At 42.5% G+C, this 17,656-nt stretch overlaps 1 protein-coding gene across 2 annotated transcripts in view; it reads left to right on the top strand.

The window, feature by feature from the left end:
• Window positions 1-16,646, top strand: part of MPV17L2 (MPV17 mitochondrial inner membrane protein like 2) — a 32,982-nt gene extending 16,336 nt beyond the window's left edge. Inside the window, exons 3-6 of one of the 2 annotated variants that reach the window (XM_040326917.1) lie at window positions 8,268-8,429; window positions 11,594-11,670; window positions 15,685-15,822; window positions 16,403-16,646. In XM_040326917.1, coding sequence (XP_040182851.1) covers window positions 8,268-8,429; window positions 11,594-11,670; window positions 15,685-15,822; window positions 16,403-16,507 — 482 coding nt within the window. In that variant the 3' untranslated portion in view covers window positions 16,508-16,646. The remainder of the gene's footprint in view (window positions 1-8,267; window positions 8,430-11,593; window positions 11,671-15,684; window positions 15,823-16,402) is intronic. The other variant, XM_040326921.1, reaches the window with a different exon arrangement.
• The last annotated feature ends 1,010 nt before the right edge of the window (window positions 16,647-17,656 follow it).

Raw genomic sequence — 17,656 nt, forward strand, 5'->3', positions numbered from 1 at the left:
GCGATAGCTGGCTTACATGCTGCTCCCGCGGCTAAATAGCTCCTCTTCAGCTCCAGGTTGGTTCGCATGCCTAGAGGGTCTTTTGAAGGAAGCGGAATCCTCCATTGGTAAAGCGCGTTCTTTTTTTTTTTTTTTTTTTTTTTTACGAGTCGCACCACCGATGCGTCTACCACTGGCATGGATTCTGTTAATGGGTATAGTTTATTGAACCAGCCCCATGAAAGTTTTCTATCAGTCTTTGCCCATTCATTCTGAATGACCTGGCTAATGTCGCCTCAACAAGAAGAGAACCTGCATCCCTTTGAGGATGGGAAGTAACTCGTAGACCCTTGGGGAGGCTCTTCTGCGTCTTTTCAGGTGACTGCAGTTTTGACTGCCTGGAAGAACAGCTTTACCAAGGAGAGACTGAAGCCAGAAGGTTGACTCCTCTGAAGAGTCTACAGGTGGTGAATCTCTAGCTGGTCAGCCTGACAGTGGCAGAGGTGTACTGACTGCTGCAGGACCAGGGAGATTAGGTTCTGTATCCTGAACCTGGGACATCTGATGAAGTGGTTGAGCGGGGACCCAAGTCGCAAGCTCGGAGAAGGAGTCCTTCATTTGTTCACTTGAGCAGGTCTACAGCGTGCCGATTTTCTAGCTCGCAGCCGGACTCATAGTCCCTAAAACAGTCCTTACAGACCACTCTGTCTGGTAGTGGTGTGGCCCCACCTGTCCAGCATTTCTTCTTTGTATAGGTCCTAGGAGAGGGGGAAGGATCTTGTCCTGGATCTTGATCTCTCTGATCTATGACGTGAAGAATGAGACCTGCGGTCTGATCTGTCGTCATCATGGTGTCTTGAAGATTTTCTGGACCTCTTGGAGTGGGCAGGGCCACGGTGTAAGGAACTCACATTAGACAGTGAGCGCACTTTTTTTTTTCTTTTTTTCAATACTCACATATAGTTGGTCACATACCTAATAGGGGTGCGAGGATCTTTGTTTGCAAGATAAATGACTAATTGCGGAGTTAGGCAAAAGGATCAGCTGCTGAAATTTAGTAAGAAAGGGGAAAAAAAAGGAACTATGGAGTTTTTTTTTTTTTTTTTTTATAAATAACATACATTTATTTTAATTATTTTATCTAGCACCATTTTTTTTTTTTTTTTTTTTTGAGAATAAACACAAAAAGGTAGCTACCACAGAGCAGCATCAGTGAAACCTAGCAGGGCACAGCTGAGGAGACTCTGACAGCTAACCCTGAATCTGAACTTAACTAGGCTCAGGTGGATGGGCTAATAATCCCAAAAACCATCGTTGCAAAGTGACTCTGGAAGAAAAAGGGCAAATCTGGCCCCTCTTCCAGAATCCAAGATGGCCGCAGTGATGTCGAGTGATATACAAAACAAAACAAAAACTGTAGCCCACCTCTGATTTCGGGGGAAACAATCAACAACTGCAAGCCTGTCAGGATAAAAGGCACCTGCCCCATCAAACTGACCGGACTTAAAGGGAGTATCACAAAAAATAAAACAACAAGCACACCCTTTTTTTTTTTTTTTTTTTTTTTTAAAAGGAGACCTAACAGGCAAGTTAAAGGAAGGAAGGGATGGGAGAGGGGAGAGACAAAAAACAATATATGCCTAAAAATAAAATGGAAACCACCAGCCTGGAAAGATGTGAGCTGATCCTTTTGCGACTCCACTGCATTCATCATGGATGCGATAGCAGACTTCGTTCCTAAGCGGAAACTCTGCGAAATGACCCCAACAGATCCACAAAGGGGTCTCCCAGACTTATTAGCGCTAAGAGCGGCCCAAGAACAGGGACTGCGCACGGGAAAGGCTAAACCCGGCGGACGCTGCCGACTGGACATACATCTACTCTTCACCAGCACAAGAAGGTATGAGGGAAAAAAGGAGAAAGGAGAATGTTGGGGGAGGGGCTATGCCTTTAATTTATTCTATTCACTAGTCCTGAAGGAGGAGTCGAGGCGGAGCTCTATCACTAGTATGCTGCCATGGAGGCACCTGGAAAAGTGTTTATAAGATGGTATTATAACCCGACCAAACTCCATTCCATTTTCCCCTCAGTTTCCCCCTCTTGCTTTAGAGGTTGCAACACTTTAGGTTCATTCCCCCACATTTTCTGGCACTGTGACAGGGTCAAAAACATTTGGTCACAACTGGAAAATTTTGCCTTCTAAATATCAGATAATGCAATTGTCCTAACAATACATAATTGTTTAATTTTTTCACCAATCACTGGTCTTTCCACCTGCCAAATGAGACTTATCCATACAATTTGTGTCGCCATACACTGGCTGATAGCATCCCAATGGAAATCTCCAACAATTCTCCTAGGCCCACTCAAACCCAGGATCAATGAGATAAACCTGATGGAAAAAATATCCCACACACTTCAAAACACTATGCACATTTATAAAAACAAATGGTCCCCCTGGTCCGAATATTCCCCCCTGTTTTTCAACACAGTCTAAACCCATCAATTTAATATCTCCCTTTAGGTATGGTTTGACTTTAACTTTGTTCATTGATTCATAGTCTTTCATGTTGTCCTCGATTTTTGAAGATGCTTGTAACCTTTATGTGATTTGCTGTGCTCTATAATTGCTCTGTTTCTGATATGAGCTAATCGCAATTTTTGTAATGACACTGTCTTTTTTTTTTCATATATAGATTTGTACCACTATCTATTTTTTCAATAAAAGTTTGTAAACAAAAAAATAAAAAAATAAAATAAAATCAGGTGGACCTCCGCTTTAAAGCTGAGCTCAGTCTTGTACAGTTGTACAGGCACCTCTCCTGTACTGAAATAGCTTACTCTGATTTCACTGCTCGCTATAAACTTCCCACAGTATGCATTACAACAGATTTGCAGATTTGGATATATTTTTTTTAAATCATACTTGCCTAGGTGAATGCAGCATTGGTCCTCCGCCAGCTCTAAAACTGAGAACCGAGCAATCAAAGGCCGCTGCTCACTCAGCTCTCAGAGCTCCATTAGCAGAGCTGGTGACTGTCAGTCAACAGCTCTCTGCACTGCCCGCCCCCCCATGCTCACTGTAGCACTGGGCTGTGGAGGGGGTGGAAACGGCTGGCTCAGGCTCTCAGAGGCTCGTCGAGAGGCTGAGCCAGGTGACGTTCCAGGTTTGTGGGCGGATCCAAATCATGTTGTTGCAATCTTGCCGCTGCCTTGTCTGGCTCTGTGATGTCAGCAGGCCTTAGCGCTGTCTGCTTTAAATGTGTCACAGGAGTGCAGAATAAATGCACTCCTGTGATCCACAGGAAAAGTACAGGCAAACAAGCTTTGGCTGTACTTCTCCTAACGGTACTTATTATTGCAGCTATTTCTCTAGAAACGCTGATCAGATTTAATACTTGTGGGAAAGGGTTCAATATGACAGATGGCTGCGGGTATCTGTGTCTTAAGCAGGACATGGACAGTTTGAATCTTGGCTGGTTCAGCAGGAACCGGCCGAGATTCAAACCATGAATGGGCAGTCTGAATGTACCACAATTGATCGATCAACTTGGGTAAAAACAGCCTGCCTGATCCATGGTTGCAGGAAAGAAAATCACTCAATCTATGGCTGGCATTATAGTTTATAAGGTTGAATAAAAAGACACGGGTCCATCCAGGTCAACGTATGTGTGATATATATATATATATATATATATTTTTATTCCCTAACAATTCCCACAGCCCTGTACATTCTACTTTCGGAGGAAGACATCTAAAGGCTCGTTCACACAAGCTTTGCTTTTTGAAGAGCAATCGGCATTCCGACCGCTGTTCAGAGAGCATTTGACAGACCGCTTTGTATTTTTGTTCCTTTTGAACTGCTTTTGCAACCATTTGTGGTCCATTCGAAGTGCAGAAATGTAACCCAGGGGGGCAGGCATTGCCAACAAAAATGCAAAGCAGATTAGATGATGCAGCCTAACTTGCCTAAAGGCCGTTTTCAATGAAAGTGAAATTATGTGAAACAAAGTAGAGCTGGGTTAATATACAACGTACTAAAACTAATGTTAACAAATGATACCAATTACGCAGTTTGAAACTTTTTATCTGCTCTGTACAAAGTACAAGCACTTCGGGTCTTTATGGGACCGTTTATTTCCCATTACTTTATGGGACATTCATGGTAACTGTATAAACATGTAAACTGATACAAGCACTTGTAAAAGCATATACGAGGTGTGTCTATTAAATAACGAGACTGATTAAATAACTCACCTTCATTTATATGTATTACACATATAATGCTTGTCCCCTTCAATATATTCCCCATTTGCACTAATACATTGCTGCAGTCTTGTTTTCCGCTGGTCGACGGGATGGAATCAATTTCTGTCAGCTGTTTTAACCCATCTGCCGTTTTTCTTCTTTACAGCATCAACTGACTCAAAACGTGTCCCTTTTAAGAACTGATTTAACTTTTGGAGATTCATGCTCATGTCCCTTGCTGAATCTTTTGTGCCACTCAAGTGCACGAGACGGGCTGTCATTCCTATAAGCTGTAGTAAGCATTTGAAAACATTCTGTTGGTGTTTTGTGCAATTTTACTAAAAATGTCAAATTGATTCGTTATTCAACTTGGCATTTTTTCGGCACACTACAGAAAATGCAACCAAACTAAATGGTGACTCACAATCAACTGAACGTCATAGTGTTGCTGCTTTTCATGCAGGTTCGAACATGTTCAAGGTCACCACGCATGCAGTTAAAACTAGGGCCAAAACAACTAATCGATTAATCGACAACTAATCGATTATGAAATTAATCGATTACAATTTTCATAATCGATTAATCGGCCAGTAACATAATGGGGTTAAAAAAAACTAAAATTAGCCCTTTATAGTACAAAAAAGCAAATTGCTACTGTAAATATTACTTTCACTGTCCCACAGTAAAAAAAAAATGAACCCCTTACAGTAGCGATTATTTGCTCTTTTTGTACTTTTATTTTTGTTTTTTGAACCCCATTATGTTACTAAACATCTCAGGCCAGGGGTCACACCTCTGTTTTTTGGTGCTTTTTGCAGAAACACACTACAGTTCATTTACATGTTTTCCTATGGGACATGTTCACATCCCATTGTTTTTTTTTTCAGCTGCTGTGTATTTGGAAAGGGCAAGGACTTTTTAACGCAAAACGGTGCTATTTTTATTTATTTTTTGGTTCAATATACTTCAATGGAGAAGCTGCAGAAAAGCATGTCATGTGTTTTTGCGGCAATTTGTGTTTTGTAATCTGCCCAACAACAAATTGGGCCAAAACAAATAAATAAAAAATGCAATTTTTATTTTTTTAAGGCTATTATCCGATTAATCGAAACAATAATCGGCCAACTAATCGATTATGAAAATAATCGTTAGTTGCAGCCCTAGTTAAAACCAGTTCTGACTGCTTTGTTTAATAGGTGGGATTAGTCTCATTATTTAATACACACCTCGTACACTGAAGCTTAAAGCGGGAGTTCACCCATTTATTAAAATTTTCCCCGTTTCCCCTTAGATTCCTGCTCGTTCGGTCTAGGGGAATCGGCTATTTGTATTAAAATATGAGCAGTACTTACCTGTTTTCGAGATGCATCTTCTTCCGTCGCTTCCGGGTATGGGTCTTCGGGAGCGGGCGTTCCTTCTTTTTTTTTTAAAACAATTTTTATTGGTTTTTCATTGACATACACTTCCAGAAAGGAAGAAAGGGAACATTAGTTGTCACAAAGTCAGCACAAGGTGGCATAGAAACAAACATTTCAAACCCCCATGCCCCAACCCCTCCCGGAGCATAGCTGCACCAATCCCTCAGCAGAGGGGTACTTTGTCGCCCGGTGACCCAGCCTGAGCCCAAGCTGGTACACCGGCACAAACATTTGGCTGTCAGCCAAAGGAACAGATAGAAACATAACATATCATACACCACCGACATTCACTCCAGCTCACACCCATCATTCATCCATACTGCCCTCGTAACCCCTCACCCCCCACGCCCATACGCCCATACACACACCTTATTCACCATACGATACAACATTTGGGTATTCGGGGCAGAGGCACTTTTCCAATGTAACAAAATCAGTTTCCTGGCATAGAATAGAACAGTTCGTATTAAAGTTCGAGCATGGGTGGTAGGTACAGAGTCATTTAGCACCCCCAACAATCCGGTCTCCGGGGCGAGGGGAACAGAGATGTGTAAAGTGTCCTTAAAAAAAGAAAATAGTTCCTTCCAATATAGTGAAACAGCTGGACATGACCAAAACATATGTGAATAGTTGGCCTCCGTGGAGTCACACCTGGGGCAGGAAGCACTGGGATTCAGACCCATACGGGCCAACCTGGCAGGAGTATAGTGCAACTGGTGGATGAACTTAAATTGTATGTATTGATCATTAGAGCCTATGAGATCAAGGAAGCACGCCTCCGAGGCCTCCTCCCATCCCTCCTCGGACAGCCCCGGAATATCCACCTCCCACTTTCTTTGGGCAATTTGAAATGGTGCAACCCCCACAGACTGTAGGCGTGTATAGAACGCTGTGACCAATTTCTCTATGTCTGAGTAGGACATGAGCGCCTCCAGAGGCGATTCTGTGAGCCCCTGGGCCAGACCCCCAAACTGTGCCCGAACCGCATGGCGGAGGGAAATGTATCTGAATAGAAATTTCGCCTGTATCCCATTGCGGGCCCGCAGTTCTTCAAATGAGAGAAACCGATCATTGATAAAAATGTGGGAAGCACGCGTAATCCCAACCTGGGTCCACCACCCAGAGTCGGGATGGCCCAGGAGCTCAGGGAAATTTGCATTGTACCATAGGGGGGCCCTAGGAGATATCCCACCTGAATCAGTGAGCAAGTCATTGCCCTCGTGCCACGCCAACCAGCCTACCTCTGTCGGAGCATAACGGGAGCATCTTCCCGCCCTTGACCTGAGAAGGTCGTCGACCAACGAGTCCCTGGAGCCCACTTGAGCAGTTAGTAGAGCAGTGGAGCATGATGGGGAGGCCTCCAGGAACCAATCGTAGACATACGTTAGTTGGGATGCTATAAAATACCGACGTAGGTTAGGGCAAGCCAGACCCCCCTCCAGTTTTGGCGCCTGGAGAGAGGCCCTGGCCATGCGAGGGCTCGATCCCTGCCATAAAAAGGTGAAAAGGATCGAGTCAAGTTTTTTAAAAAGTTTTTTTAACAAAAAAATTGGGGATGCTCGAAACACATACAAAAATTTTGGTAGGTAAATCATCTTGAAAATGTTCACCCGGCCAATGAGGTTAAGCGGCAAGGAGGTCCAGGTTTTGAGCCTAGTCTCCATGTGTGTAACAATTGGGGTAACATTTAGAGTTTCGTAGGAAGACAGGTCTGCATTAACGTTTATCCCCAAGTATTTAAAGGTAGGTTGAATGGACAATTTGGACCTTGAAAGGTAGGAATAATCAAGCATAGGGCCTATAGGGAACGCAACCGATTTTTCCCAACCAACTCTCAACCCGGAGACCTTCCCAAATTCCTCCACCACCCTCATCAGGGAGACAAAGGACCGCTCCGTTCCATCGAGGTAAATCAGGGCATCGTCCGCGTATAGAGATATCTTTTCAGAGAGGGAACCGTAACAGATCCCAGCCACTTCCGCCGTCTGTCGCACCGCCAGAGCCAGAGGCTCAATGGCCAATGCGAACAGGAGGCGGGCGTTCCTTCTTGATTGACAGTCTTCCGAGAGGCTTCCGACGGTCGCATCCATCGCGTCACTCGTAGCCGAAAGAAGCCGAACGTCGGTGCGGCTCTATACTGCGCCTGCGCACCGACGTTCGGCTTCTTTCGGAAAATCGTGACGCGATGGATGCGACTGTCGGAAGCCTCTCGGAAGACTGTCAATCAAGAAGGAACGCCCATTCCCGCAGCCCATACCCGGAAGCGACCGAGAGGATGCATCTCGTAAACGGGTAAGTAATGCTCATATTTTAAAACAAATAGCCGATTCCCCTAGTAAAAACGAGCAGGAATCTAAGGGGAAAAAGTGCCCTCTAAGGGTGAACCACCGCTTTAAAATACATAAAAAAAAATAACAAACTCTTCTTTCAACATGCTGATGAAAATGGCAGATACATGCTACTGGTGTGAATAAAGCCTTATACCTTTTACCCACTCTCTCCAACATTTGAATAACTGACTGAATTTAGCATCTAGGCCTGGTGTAATGTTATACCACAGTATTGGTCTTTAATCCAGGACATACGTTTTCCACTGCTCACTTGTCTACTCTTTCCTTTTAGGCCGCATGTTTGTCATAGGCTGCTCAATGGGCCCAATTATGCATTTCTGGTACTCCTGGTTGGATAGGACCCTTCCTGGCCACGGGATGAAAGTGGTGTTGAAAAAGGTGTTTACTGACCAGCTAGTGGCTTCCCCATTCTTTGGCATGTGGTACTTTTTAGGTAAGATTTTAGGATATTTTTTATTGGACTCTGTAATAATTATCATCAGTGCCTTATTACACATTTCACCAGTTGCATAGTCTTTAGAGCAAAACTCGTACAAGAACAACTACACAAACAACATATTTACTTGCTGTCTAATATATCCCATTGACTTTTTCAGATGCAATTGTAGCAAGGTAATTGAAATAAATTTTAAGGCAGAAAAACAACAAACAGAACACCACATATCAATTCAAATATCATGAAGAAGGGGGGTAACAAACCCCGGGACTTTTACGGTGTTCAAAAATAGATACTGTATAGACACAGTAACAGCATCATAAAATTCCAATGTTTTATTTTAAAGGTAAAAAAAAACATGAAAAGATAAAAATCTGTATCAAGTTTTGTGAATTCCACCACATGCATAAATACAAAAGATACCGCTCAACATGTTTTGCTCTTTGAGCTTCTTCAGGACTTTCTGGTAAAGTGCATATTATGCTGGGAATAACAGAGAGGACACGGGTGAAGTATCATGTTAATTTTAAGACAAAAGGGCACAAAACAAATAAATCAATAATAATATGTTGACTCCATTACCAATGCATAAATACATAATGCATATATAGTATGTTGTCATGTGAATGAAAACATAAGAGTACATATATGAAAAATAAAGGAGGGGAAAGGAGTTTCACCTGGGGTGCCGCAGCGCTAAGAGTAAACTTGATCGAAACAAATTATTTAAAAGTCCCATATAAGTTCAAGAGGCCCCACCTGAGTGTCCTATTCCAAATGCCCACAGGAGGATATGAATATTAACATCCCTGGGAGGGGAAAATAGCAAGGTCCAATGTTGGTCAACGATATCAGAGAGATATCAAAAGCCAGCAGACTCTGTATCATAATGTACAATTGGCTCTAAAAGGGATGAAGCAAACAATAGAATCAATTAATATCCTGCTGATTGATGAAACAAAACCAAAAACGGGTCTCGGCAATGCAGAACTGTTCAGCTGATACGTGATCAAAGCACAAAAGCGGGACTGCACTGGGTTAATGTTTGGTAAACCGGGTTGTGCTCAAGAGCAAATCTAAAAAAGAGAACGAGAAGGGCATATAGGCTGAATGAAAGTTGAAATAATTCCTGGTACTGTTTAAAATAAAGCAGGACCAAGTAAGTTAACTTACCATATTGGAAGGACGATCGACGTGGGGAGAGAGATGTTTACTCTTCCTTTTCTACCAGGGCCTCTGACAGATGATCACGGCAATTAGCCACATTCATATAGTCCTCCCATTCTGGCGGCGTCTGACGTCACCGCCGGGATGCGGACAGAACACAAGGTCGGTAAGTAGGCTTGCTGGGCATTCCACAGGTTTTGTTATCTGCTTTAGCCTTCCAATGCTACCTCCTGCTATGGCCAGCTATAGATGGGGCGGTGGACATGTTTGTTTCACCTGTGGTGCTTGTATTGGTCCAGCAGCGCACCAGCACCTTTGCAGCCATTGTGCTACATGCTGGGTGTTTGGTGTGCTCCTGCACCTTTAAGGAGGGGTGGCTTCTCTTCAGTCCACCTGCCCTCATCTATCCATTAGAATGCATGTGCCTCCATTGTGGGGACGCTCATTGTTTAGTGTTAGGACCACAGATTACATGGTGCCTTGGCGCGGCTCTGTGGCTCACGCATGCGTTTGCAAATGCGTGCGGACAAAACCCCTGTTTTTAACGCATACTAATAGACAGGTTAATTGGCTGTTCTGCGAGCTGGTCGGTAAGTAGGCTTGGTTTTTCCCTGGGCATTCCCCAAGTTTTGTTGTTCTAACACGAGGAAGCCTGTGCGCATGTGTGGGGTCAAAGATGGCGCACGCAGATGATGAAGACGCCAAGGTCCGCGGCGCCATCTTGGAAGAGGGAATGCGAATCTTTTGTATTTATTAGGGTTGTCCCGATACCACTTTTTTAAGACCGAGTACAAGTACTGATACTTTTTTTTCAAGTACTCGCCGATACCGATACTTTTTTTTTAATCTCATGTGACAGCGGCACATGTGTCAGTATGTTTTTTTTATTTTATTTTTTTGTTTATCTTTAACAATTTGTTTTTAATTTTTTACATTTTTTTTATAATGCTTTCTTTTTTTTAAGGGGGGGGGGGGGGGGTGGACCGTGTCAGTGTGTTTTTTTCTTTAATTTTTTTATTTTCTACAATAATTTTTTTTTATTCTTTTGTTTTTTTATTCTTTATTTTTTATTTATTTTTTCTGCCCTGTTGGGGGGCTTTGGTGAGATATCAGGGGTCTTAACAGACCTCTGACATCTTCCCTTTGAGACAGGGAAAGGGACTAGGGACACATGTTCCGCTGTCCCTTTCTCAGCAGCATCAGCTGCGCTGAAAATGAAAGGAGAGAAGACAGCTGCTTCTCTTCATTCATAAACTGAAACATTTGTAATCACAGGTCACAATGTTTCAGTTATGTGAATGGACAGAGTCAGTGATCACTGACTCTGTCCATTCGGAGCAGTAAGGAGCCGGCGCCTACCCCGCTCTCCATCCTGACATTTCCAGGGGGTGGAGGAGGAGCACGGAAGGGGAGAGATACACGGCGGCATACACGGGATACACGGCGGCTTTCAGCTGCTTTTAAAATCAGCGGTGATCGGTGCTTGTAACTTCCCCACGCACTGATCACCGCCGACAGTACAAGTATCGGGTGAAGCATCGGGAGCAAGTACTCAGGGAAATGCTTGGTATCGGTCCTGATACTAGTATCGGTATCGGTCCCGATACCGATACTAGTATCGGTATCGGGACAACCCTAGTATTTATGCATGTCGTGGAATTCACAAAACTTGATACAGATTTTTTGTGTGTGTGGTTTTTTTTTTTACCTTTAAAATCAAATATTGGAATTTTATGATGCTGTTACTGTGTCTATACTGTATCTGTTTTTGAACACTGTCAAAGTCCCGGGTTTGTTACCCCCCTAAAAATTGCAATGTATGGACAACTTTCACATTGAGCTTAGGAACAGTTTTTTACTAGTAATTTGTGGCAAATATTAATGAACAGCCCACTGGGTTGTCATAATATTGTATATGAGTTCATATTTGTTGCAACATAGCTTTATTTAAGTGGACATTTTATGAAAAGCAATAACTATATTCTCATACACAGGTATGGGTTCCATGGAAGGGCAAAACTTGAAAGAGAGTTTCATAGAATTCAAAGACAAATTTTGGGAGTTCTATAAGGTAAGGAAATAGTAGTTATCTGCTTGGTATAGTAATGATACCAAGCACAGCTAAGGATAATTCTTCCTTAAAAGAAAAAAACTGTCAAGTGGCCACTCCAGCCCCTTGTAAAACTCTTGTGTCCGTATGTAAATGTTACGTATGAACAAAACTTCTTGCAGCGGGCTGGTTCAGAAACCCTTGCATCTGCTACAATCCCCCTATGGTGTATGTTAATGGTTGCAGTAGCAACAATAAACTTGCAGCAGAATGGTCCCCCAGACTCTAATGCCACGTACACACGACCGTTTTTCGGGTTGTAAACATTTTTTATTTTTTTTATGTCATTAAAAACGATCGTGTGTGGGCTCCAGAGCACTTTACGTCGTGAAAAAACGCGCATGCTCAGAAGCAAGTTATGAGAAGGGAGCGCTCGTTCTGGTAAAACTAACGTTCGTAATGGAGTAAGCACATTCATCACGCTCTAACAGACAGAAAAGCGCGAATCGTCTTTTACTAACACTAAATCAGCAAACGAAGCCTAAAGGGTGGCGCCATCCGCATGGAACTTCCCCTGTATAGTGCCTTTGTACGTGTTGTACGTCACCACGCTTTGCTAGAGCATTTTTTTTTCACGATCGTGGGTAGGCAAGGCCGTTTTAATGATCGGGTTGAAAAAAAAATTGTTTTTTCTAGACCCTTAAAAATGTCAAAAGTCGTGTGTACGCGGCATAACCGTTTCATGAACAGTTGTGATCCGCAGCAATTGCATCCATTCTTAAAAGAATGTAACTGCCTTCACTGCCTCACAGACTGCCCTCCACCACTACTGTGTGCCGTCCCTCCGTGTGCTCTCCGCTGCCCGCTGTCTCTGCCTTCTCAGCACCGTACTGAAGGAGATTGGTTAAAATGAAAAGCATGTTTACTAATTTACATTAGTTTGTGAATGAACAAGGAAGCATTCAGTACTGAGCGCTTCCGTTTTAAGTGTTGGTTAGCGCTGGGTGTCAAGGGAAAAGGAGATTGAGGACTCTGGGGCAGATTCACAGAGCAAGTACGCCGGCGTATCTACTGATACGCCGGCGTACTTTCAAATTTCCCGCGTCTTATCTTTAGTTTGAATCCTCAAACCAAGATACGACGGCATCTGGGTAAGATCCGACAGGCGTACGGCTTCGTACGCCTTCGGATCTTAGATGCAATACTTCGGCGCCCGCTGGGTGGAGTTTGCATCGCTTTCCGCGTCGGGTATGCAAATTGGCGATTTACGACGATCCACGAACGTACGCGCGGCCGTCGCATTTTCTAACGTAGTCTGGTTTTTCCGGCGTATAGTTAAAGCTGGTATTTTGCGGCGTATAGATAGACTTGCCATGTTAAGTATGGCCGTCGTTCCCGCGTCGAAATTTTAAATTTTTTTATTTTTTGCGTAAGTCGTCCGTGAATAGGGATGGACGTAACTCGCGTCTAAGTTCATAAAATGCGCAGTTCATTCGGCGCGGGGACGCGCTTCATTTAAATGAAACACGCCCCCTACCCGCCGATTTGAATTACGCGCCGAGAGCTACACTACGCCGCCGTAACTTACGGCGCAAAATCTTCCTGGATTCGACTTAAAGCCAGGTAAGATACGGCGGCGCCTATCCAATTCTCTGTGAATCTGCCCCTCTGTGTCCCTGATCTTTTTCTCTTTTACAAGGGGGAACATTAAAATACGTATTAAAAACAGATAATGTTTTGTGATTTTCACCACTGTGCAAACATGTATAAATATTTATTAACTAACGTTCTTTTGCTTTACATTTAGTAGGAATTTTGTAGTTTGTGTGTGCTAATAACGATTTTGTGTATTTCTAGCAAAAATATAGTTTTGATAAATATTTGTACAACTATCAAATGACCTTCAGTGGGTATAGAAAACAATTACCCCCCCCCCCCTTTTAAAAATCAAATTTTGTTGCTTTGCAGCCTGAAATAAAGACACGTTTTTGTTATATGTTTGACTCCGTTCAACTTATAACATCCACGTGAAGGATATAACACCTACATGTCAGAAAATGTATTAAAAAAAAATTCAAGAACAGGATCGCTGAGTTGGAAAAAGGATCATCCCATTGTGTCAGTATTTTGTTCAACCACCCTTTTGCTTTAATTACAGCCTTTAGTCTCTTGGGATATGTCTCTACTAACCTTGCACATCTAGACTTGGGGTTAAAGTCTGGGCTATGACTAGGCCATGCAAGATCATTCACATTTTTCTCTAACCACTGTGTGGTCATTTTTTCTGCGTGCTTTGGGTAATTTCCATGTTGGAAGGTAAACCTTCTCATTGCCAACTTTCTGGCAGAGGGCAGCAGATTTTCCTCAAGAATTTGATGGTATTTTGCCCCATCTATTCTTCCTTCTATCCTGACAAGTACTCCAGTCCCCACCACAGAGAAACGCCCTGATAACAGGATATTAACACATCCATGCTTCACTGTAGGAATGGTGTTATGTGGCTGGTGAGCTGTATTGGATTTCCGACAGACTTCAAAGTGTGTTTTTGGCAAAGCTCAGTCGTGACTGCATGTGGCCTTTCTTGAGGAGTGGCTTTTTTCATATGCACACAACAACCACTCTGTCATAAATTCCTTCAACTGCTTCAGAGTTTCTGTTGGCCTCTTGGTAGCCTCCCTGACTAGTTTCCTTCTTGCTCTTTCATCCAGTTTGGAGCGACGTCTTGATCCAGGGAGGGTCTGTGTTGTACTAATTTCCTTACACTTCTTAATAATAGACTTCATTGTGCTTCTAGACATTTATAAAGCCTTTGAAACTGTTTTGTATCCATCTCCTGACTTGTGCCTGTCTTCAACTTTAATCCCCAGAGATCTTTTGACAGGGCATTGCCACCCATAGTTGAGTTTGCTTCAGTTGCACTATCAGGAACTGAAATGCTCCGGGAAATCTCTTTTAATGCTGAGCTAATCAGAATGACCACAGCTGATCAGTTGAAAGTCAGATAGCTTTGTGTGCCATTAAGAAGGTAATAAGCTACACCTGGAGTGAGTTTGCAAGTCTTTTTCAGGAGGAGGCAATCCTTTTTCCAACTCAGTGATTCTGTTTTTTTTTTTTTCTCTGACATGTAGGTGTTAAATCTTTCACTTGAATGTTATAAGTTGCACTGGGTAAAACAAACTGTGTCTGTCTTAATTTCAGACTACAAAGCAACAAAATGTGATTCTGTGAAATGAGGAGGGAGGGAGGATTGATTCTCTTCTATACCCACTGTACAAAATCTGTAGCACCATTTTGATTCTACCAGTCCCGTGCTTTCAGAACATGTATAGTTTGGGAGGTCTTTTACTAACTCTGATAGCTATATGTCACCAGAGGTGAAAATGGAGAGCAGGGCCTGGCATGGGAAGGATTTTTAATTTGTATAAACTACAAATAGTTTTCTTTCTAGTAAATGTTTTTCATTAAATATTTGCTTTGATATTGTTGTTCTTAAAACGGATGTGTCACTAAAAAAAAATATTAAAAGCCAGCAGGTACAAATACTGCAGCTGCTGACTTTTAATATTAGGACACTTACCTGTCCTGGAGTCCAGCGCCATCCGCAGCAGAGGACGAGCGATCGCTCGTCTCTCTGCTGCCCCCCCCCCCCCCGCCATCCTCAGTAAGGGAACCAGGAAGTGAAGCGCTCCGGCTTCACTACCCGGTTCCCTACGGCGCATGCGCGATTTGCGCTGCGCCGCTGATTGGCTCCCGCTGTGCTCTGGGAGCCGAGTGTTCCCAGAGCACAACGGGAGGTGACGTCATGCCCGGAGAAAACCCGAAGCTCTGTGGCCGGAAGTGGGTGCAAATACCTGTCTTTAGACAGGTATCTGCACCCTCCTCCCCCCCGAAAGGTGTCAAATGTGACACCGGAGGGGGCGAGGGTTCCGATCAGCGTGAGTTCCACTTTAGGGTGGAGCTCCGCTTTAAGCAAAATGTTAATTAACATGTACATAAAAAGGTAATAACTATACACTTCTTCTGTTTTTCTTCTAGGCTGATTGGACTGTGTGGCCGGCTGCACAAATGATCAATTTTTACTTCCTATCTCCAAGATTTCGTGTCATTTATGTGAATGTAATTACAGTAGGATGGGACACATACCTTTCTTACCTTAAACACAGGGTGAGTCTTGTAAGTTAACTATACCCACATGTTCTGTTCCAAATAATGACCATTTCATGTTTTAATTTTACTTTCTGTTAGCTTTGAACCACGGCCATTGTTTCAGTCGTTTTCCAGTTGCAAGTGACAAAGAAAACATTTATTTATGCTCAGAAATACAGACAAAAAAAAATGCCTTAGAAGTTGCACTGTAGTGCTTTCGTTTGATCCAAAAGCACAGTTTTGATCATCTAATTTTGAACCTTGGGCTTCAGAAAGATGGAAATATATAATATAATATCAAATGTATGTATAAATTTATATTACACTTTGGAGTTCTAAAGTAAATTTCTAGCACATTTAACATGTTTGAGATGTGTTTATTGACCTAGGCAGGAAGTAATAAAGTGTATGTCCATGCAAAACTTTTTGGGATAAAATGAGGAGGAGTTGGATATTTTAGTTTGTGTCATTGAAACAGTAACTGATGTAAAAGGAGGAACATTAAAATGCGAATATATTTCATTTTTAAAGCTGTAAAATATTAAATATTCTAGGAAGTAAATTTTATTTTGTGTATTTTTTATTTTTATTTTTTTATTATGTACAGCCCGAAGAATCTGCTGAAGAATCAAAGACACAAATTCCAGAAGAAAGGGTGCCTACCACTACGATGTCCACTCAGTTGCCAAAAACGCTAGATAAAAATGTCTAGGGGGGCAAAGAACTACTTGTCCTATAAATCTGCCTTGTGCATACGTCTGACATTAAATCATATCTATATCTTTGATGCCATAGCACCACCCAACTTTCATTTTTTTTTTCTTGCAAAGTAAAACTAAGGATGATTTTGATATACCAACACATTTTGCCATTTCTACAGTATTTTATATTCAAGTTCAAAGGTGTCCTTTATAATACAATTCTTAACCACTAAGCTGTCACAATTATTTTGCTGTATATTTCTAAATCTGGAAAACTGATATGTAAAATTCATGGGGATACTAAATAACTATGTATTATAATTGGTGCTTATTTTTATATATATATATTTTTTTTGTAAATTATGTATATAATTAAACATAATTTGTCCTCCCAGATCGTTTCTGCATGTGCTTTTTTATCATTTTTGTTCCTCTAGAACCTGATGGATTATTAATGCAGGAAGAGAGAGATTTCTCTGGAGAGTAATTAAAGCATTTGTGATTTAACCACTTCAATACCAGGCACTTTCACCCCCTTCCTGCCCAGGCCAATTTTCAACTTTTAGGGGTGTCGCACTTTGAATGACAACTGCACGGTCATGCAACACTGTACCCAAAGTAAATTGTTATCATTTTTTCACACAAAGAGAGCTTTCTTTTGGTGGTATTTAATCACCGCTGGGGTTTTTTTTTTCTAAAAAAACAATTTGTCTTTAGTTTCTCTCCGAAAATTTTGTAAATAAGTAATTTTTCTCCTTCACTGATGTGCGCTGAGGAGGCTGCACTGATGGGCACTGAAGAGTTGGCAGTAATATGCAGCACTGATGAGCCCTGATAGGCGGAACCTATTGGCAATGGTAGGCGGGACAGGCATTGACTGGCATCACTGATGGGCACAGATTGGCATCCCCGATGGGCACTGACTGGTATCACTGCTGGGCACTCTTGGGGCTGTACACTGATGATCAATGCCCTGATTATCTGTACATTCCCCCCTGTGGGTAGATGCCACTGATCAGCTTGGTCAGTGTGAGGCGAGGAGGGCCGATTAACGACACCTCCGTGTTTACATGGAATTACCCATGTGATCGGCTGTGTCCAATCGCAGCCAAAGACCCACGTCATTGGCTCTTTACTGAGATTGCTGCGCAGCAGGTGGT

The sequence above is a fragment of the Rana temporaria genome, chromosome 1, assembly GCF_905171775.1.
Source record: "Rana temporaria chromosome 1, aRanTem1.1, whole genome shotgun sequence".
NCBI lineage: Eukaryota > Metazoa > Chordata > Amphibia > Anura > Ranidae > Rana > Rana temporaria.